We start from the raw sequence: 5481 nt of genomic DNA on the forward strand, positions 1-5481 counted from the left end.
ATTCTCCTCTGCTTTAGTTACTGTTCCCCGTTCCTGTTTACTTCTGTCTCGTTTGCTTCATATGCAACTTGAAAGTTGGCATTTTGCAGATAACACCTCTCTCCTTTCATCCTTGTATGTACCCAGATGACTTTGCCAGTTTGTCACGGATGGATCCAAATACAGTATACATTCCTAAGGGAGATGCAGGACTATATTTATTGATATAATACAAATATGCTGTAGTGATTCAACAGAAACTTAACAAGATTGAAGATGGCTAGATACACTTGGTTATTTACTGCATAGAGTGTAGCTTAAAACACACACCTACAGGAGACTCTCCTGTTGAGTTACGAGACTCAGAGTGGTACCCCTTTCTATTTCAACTCCTTGAACCACACAGGTAAGGAGCCTTGGCAGAGCCAGATCCACTCCTAGTGCCAGACTTGGTCAAAGTTTTATGTGGAAGGAATCATATGTGCACAGTTACGCTAAGACACAACCTTAGAGAAGCTCACAAAGCTTCAATCTAACCATGAGTCTCTTACAGAAGATCAGTATTGGCAGGGTGTCTTGATGTCAAGGTGCAGGGGATCTCTGCGCAGGTGTGACCTCGAGGCACATCCCTGCTCAAGGGAAGATCCTGTCATGCAGCCCACTGCTGTGCAGGACAGCTCGAGGGGCGCTTGAGCTGCTCTCTGTTTTGGGGTAAGATGGCTGACTCCTTGCCATACATTGTTTCTGGGTATACAGTCCATGTGCTGTCAGGCGTTGAACTGAGTGTCAGCTACCAGTTCATTCAGCCCCCCAGTTTGAGTCAGCATTGTGATGGTTAATCTGCTTTAGCCAGAGCGTTACCAGTGCTGTTGCTCATTGCCTTCCCGTGCAAGGCCTGGTGTGCCATCCCTAGGCAGTGCCCTGTAGATGGGCTGGGCTTGGGCGGGGACTGCTGCATTCCCTCACAGCTCCCCTGCCATTTCTCTCATCCCTGCAGGCTCCAGTTCAACTTCTGCCTTCCAGCTGTGATCATTCCAACCTACAGGAGAGCAGGAAATGGCCGCAGCCCATCCATCTCAGGTAGGGGCTGGGGGAAGCAGGCAGGAGAGGGCAAGGGGCGAGGGATGTGAATGCAGGGGAGAGGGAGGTGCCCTCAGCCAGCATGTGTGTGCTGGGGACAGAGAAGCATCTGGGACTGGAGTTTCCTTCCTCTGAAGCTGCTTCCCTGGGCCTTGGCTATTTGCAGCAAGGAGCCTCTTTGCTTGCAGGAGCCCGTGAGCTTTGCGGAGGTGGCCGTGTATTTCAGCAGGGAGGAGTGGGCGCTGCTGGACCCTGCGCAGCGAGCGCTCTACCGAGATGTGATGCTGGAGACGTACGAGTGCGTGGCCTCTCTGGGTGAGGGCTTTGCTGCCTTTCCTCCTCGTTAGGGGACCTTTGGCTGTGCAGAATGAGCCTCTGCAAACAGGGCCTTGAATAATTGCCATGCAGTTACTTATTGACTAACACTACAAGAACAACAAGAAAAGAAGCCCAGATAAGCATGAATTTCAGAAGGGCTTAGTGTGCTTATCCCTCTGAGAAAAGACCCAGAGTCACTGCTGTCAAGCAGGCATCAGCCAGGAGGGGGAGGACCATCTCCCTGCAAACAGCCCTTGTACTGCTGTGTTACATGATATCACCAGCTCCAGCAGACAGTCCGTTCTCTGGTTACTCCTTTAGAATATATGATTTTCTATTCAGTTGCCATAAACGTTTTGATGCCTTGGGCATTGATCAATTTGGACAAAAAGAAACAAAACCTTCTAAAAGCAATTTTAAAGAAAGTATCCCTGCATAATTTTCAGAGATGTAAAAGCATGCTGGGCTCCAAAGGAATCTGGTGTGTGTTGGCGCAGTGTTATTCACGCTCTAATTGAGGTTTCACTATGGGGAGGGACACAGAGTGGAGTTGTAGGACAAGCAGCTGTGCCAGAATCATGGCAATGCTCTCACCTCCGCTGTTTCTGTCATTGAAGCTCCACTTCCAACCCCCAAACCTGTGGTAATCTCCCTACTTGAAGGAGGGGAAGACCCTTGGATCCCAGATGTGCCTAGCCCCGAGGTCATGGTGGGACACCTCAGCCCAGGTGAGGTGGTGGAGGGAAGGAGGAGGCTGGGGCTGTAAAAGCCATCTCTGGTGGGGGAATATTTGTGGCACCGTGTGCTATTTCTAGATTTCTTATATCATCCAGGAGGTGATGGGATCACAAATATAAAGGAGGAGCAGCAGAACAGTGGTGTGGCCGAAGGGCAGTGGGGTAGCGCCTCTGTGGAAGAAATCAGAAGGGACGTCCATGTGGGCCTGGAGCAAGGAGAACACTTGAAGAAGCCACTGGGAAAGCATCTGGGAAAGACAGCAAGGAACCTGCTGGACTTGAGTGTGGGTCAAAAGCAGACTGAAGACCCCAGGAGCAAGGATGTGTGCCAGAAGAAAAAGCAGATTTTATGCACTGAGTGTGGGAAGAGCTTTAAGACATATTCCAACCTTGTTAATCACCAGCGTGTACACTCTCAGAAGAGCCTGTTCAAGTGCTCTGATTGTGGAAAGAGCTACAAATGGAGATCTGAACTCATCAAGCACCAGCGCATCCACACAGGAGAGAGACCGTATAAGTGTCCTGAGTGTGAGAAAAGCTTCATAAGCAGAACTGGATTGAAGTACCACCAGCGCATCCACACAGAAGAAAGATCGTTTAAGTGCTCTGACTGTGGAAAGAGCTTCACAAGCAGTTCCAACCTCTTTCGCCACCAGCGCATGCACACAGAAGAGAGACCCTATCAGTGTACTGAGTGTGAGAAGAGCTTCAAAATACGTTCCCACCTCATCCGCCACCAGCGCATCCACACAGGAGAGAGACCCTACAAGTGCTCTGAGTGTGGGAAAAGCTTCACAAGCAGTTCTGATGTCATTGTCCACCAGCGCATCCACACAGGAGAGAGACCCTACAAGTGTCCTGAGTGTGGGAAGACCTACAAAAGCAATGGTGATCTGAAGTATCATCAGCGCAGCCACACAGGGGAGAGACCTTATAAGTGTCCTCAGTGTGGGAAGAGCTTCAAAACCAGTTCCCACCTCAACCGCCACCAGCAAATCCACACAGGAGAGTGTCATGGTTTTATGATTTTTCTGATCGGTATTCCACAGTATAGCATCATACCGTGCACTGGGAGTTAAAGAGGTAATGCTGCAGTTGTGTGGATTGTTGATATTTCCTGGTACCTGGTCTTAGAAGGGAAGAATGAACTCCAAGTCCCAGAAGCCTTCACTACTCTGTTTCCGCTTTCCAGTCGGTGGGAAAGATAAAACTGACTGGGAGTAAGGAGACTGCCTCTTTGCTTTCTGTGCTCCTGGCCGTCTTGCCTACAGCATTAGAGTAAGGACATTGGTTTTGGAAAGTCTGTCTCTCATTTTATTTATTAGCTTCAATTCCAGTTATATTGTATTATATTGTATTATCTTGCATTACCCTATTATATATAATAAATTAGTTGTTTTTTTTCCCCTTAGCTCATTGCTGCTGTATTTTTTCTCATCTAGGCCCATCTCCCTACCTTTTTCCCTTCACCCTTCCCCCTTTTCAAGGGGAAGAGAGCTGTAATGCATGGCTGACTTGGAAAGGGCAGACCTGTGCTGAGGAGCATTGGCAATCTGCCACAGCTGTTGCGGGACGGGTAAAGGACGTGGCAAATGAAAATGGATTTAGTTGTGAAAGAGGGAAGGCTACTGCTTGTGCAGTGTTAGGCCAGAAACGGAAATAACAGTGAAGGAAGGGGGGTATCTCAGCTCCTCCAGGCTCAGAGCCAGCAAACATCCCCCCACCCACACATTCCTTCCCCTCCCTGCACCGGGGAGAAGGTGCAAGGCCCGGAGAACAAAGAGCAGTGTCCACATGGAACTGGGCTGCCTGGCCGACAAAAGACTGGTCAGCATGTGAGCGACAGTAGGCCGTACCGATTTATGTGTAGATAAAAGCACAGACACCAGTTAGCGCTGAAGGAAGGCGGTGAAGTTGTTGAAGGTTTAAAATCTCACGAGCGATACATTGGCTGCAACGCCGTGACGGGACATCTTTGCACAGCGGCTCGGTGCGGCTCTGCAGCAGCCGGATGACCTCGCTTATCTCGGCACGCAACGCCTCCTTGCCTCCCGCTGTTACGGTCGCTCGGCGAACACCAAATCACCTCCCACTCCCATCCCCGGGATCGCTGACCCACACGGCAGCCGTGTCCGCCCCGCACAGCACGGCACGCAGCACCGCCCAGCGCAGCCCAGCGCAGCCCAGCGCAGCCCAGCGCAGCCCAGCTCGTCCTGCAGCCGCCCCCTGCCCCGCGCCATCATGGCGGCGGCTCCGCCCCGCCCAGCGGCCCGGCCCAGGCAGTCGGTACAGCCCAACGGAACCCGGAACTGCTCTTCCCTCACGGCCGCGGACGGCGTGCCTTCCTGCGGGGTGGGAGTCGGCCTTGGCTTGGCTCCAGGGCTCGGTGTCCCCCACGCTTCGCTCTCGTCTCGTCTCGTCTCCTCTCCGGCGCTGAAGGTCTCTCCGAGCCGCGCCGTTGGCGCTGTGTCAGCTCCCGGGCTGCTGCTCCCGGCACATCCCGGGACAGCACTCGGCCCCGGGGGCAGCTCTGGGCGCAGACGGAGCCTTCGGTGCCGCTTCCAGGAGATCGGCCGACTCTTCCCAGCAGAGCAGGTGAGGCCGAGCGGGGCAGAGCGCTTAACCCTTTCCTCGCCCCGTGGCAGCGCGGGCACGGCGTTTCCATTTGCCATCCCGCGCGGTGCTGTGCAGGAAGAGCAGAGGATCGTCTCGGCGCTGCCTTACCCGGGGGCTGTGCGCCATTTCCGCGTTAGATAACAGCGGTAGAGGTGATGCTTCAGCAGGCTGCTCTGCTGGCAGGTCCAGTCCCTGCTGAGGCTCGGTGTCTTTGTACACGCAGTGCAGTCTCCTTGTTCTCCGGGGATTGGGATCAGTGTTTGAACCGAAGGACCGGGTCCGAAGATCATCCATTTCAGACCTGAACGTTTTTCAGGACAATTTATAATTGCAGAACGAGTGTTTGACAGTCATTACTCACCTGGGAGCCAGACAAGGGCTGTGGCAGCCCTTGTTCCATTTCCGTTGGCAGTTTTAACTGTTTGCTGTCTGAACTGCATGCTCAGCTTCACCGTTGGGTTGGCAGTAACATTTGTCTCTGAAATTTATGAAAAAGACTTCACCAGATATCCTTAAAGACCGGTTGGAATTAATATAAACATATGGGTTGTCATAATTTATTCCTGGATCACCTTTTTTTCCTGGGACAGGTGGGGCCGGTGCCTTCTGGGCACTCTTTATTCTGACTTCAGGCCTTGCCATTCCTCTGGAGGTAGAGAGGGGAAGTGGGAAGCTATTTGCTTTTCCGTGCTGATCCTGACAGTACAGGAGCTGGAACATTTTCCATCACTGTTACCTCATTTCTGGAATG

General features: G+C 52.2%; 2 protein-coding genes across 4 annotated transcripts in view; both read left to right on the forward strand.

Annotated features, from left to right (window-relative positions):
• The window catches only part of LOC110391271 (zinc finger protein 34-like), a 4567-nt gene extending 1042 nt beyond the window's left edge, over positions 1–3525 (forward strand). Inside the window, exons 2-5 of one of the 2 annotated variants that reach the window (XM_021383094.1) lie at positions 977–1059; positions 1248–1374; positions 1995–2105; positions 2211–3525. In XM_021383094.1, coding sequence (XP_021238769.1) covers positions 1036–1059; positions 1248–1374; positions 1995–2105; positions 2211–3193 — 1245 coding nt within the window. In that variant the 5' untranslated portion in view covers positions 977–1035 and the 3' untranslated portion in view covers positions 3194–3525. The other variant, XM_021383093.1, reaches the window with a different exon arrangement.
• Positions 3526–4303: 778 nt separating this feature from the next.
• Positions 4304–5481, forward strand: part of LOC110391270 (zinc finger protein 75A-like) — a 30393-nt gene continuing 29215 nt past the window's right edge. The window contains exon 1 of one of the 2 annotated variants that reach the window (XM_021383091.1): positions 4304–4709. In XM_021383091.1, coding sequence (XP_021238766.1) covers positions 4356–4709 — 354 coding nt within the window. In that variant the 5' untranslated portion in view covers positions 4304–4355. The remainder of the gene's footprint in view (positions 4710–5481) is intronic. The other variant, XM_021383092.1, reaches the window with a different exon arrangement.

This window comes from Numida meleagris, unplaced genomic scaffold (genome assembly GCF_002078875.1).
Source record: "Numida meleagris isolate 19003 breed g44 Domestic line unplaced genomic scaffold, NumMel1.0 unplaced_Scaffold336, whole genome shotgun sequence".
NCBI lineage: Eukaryota > Metazoa > Chordata > Aves > Galliformes > Numididae > Numida > Numida meleagris.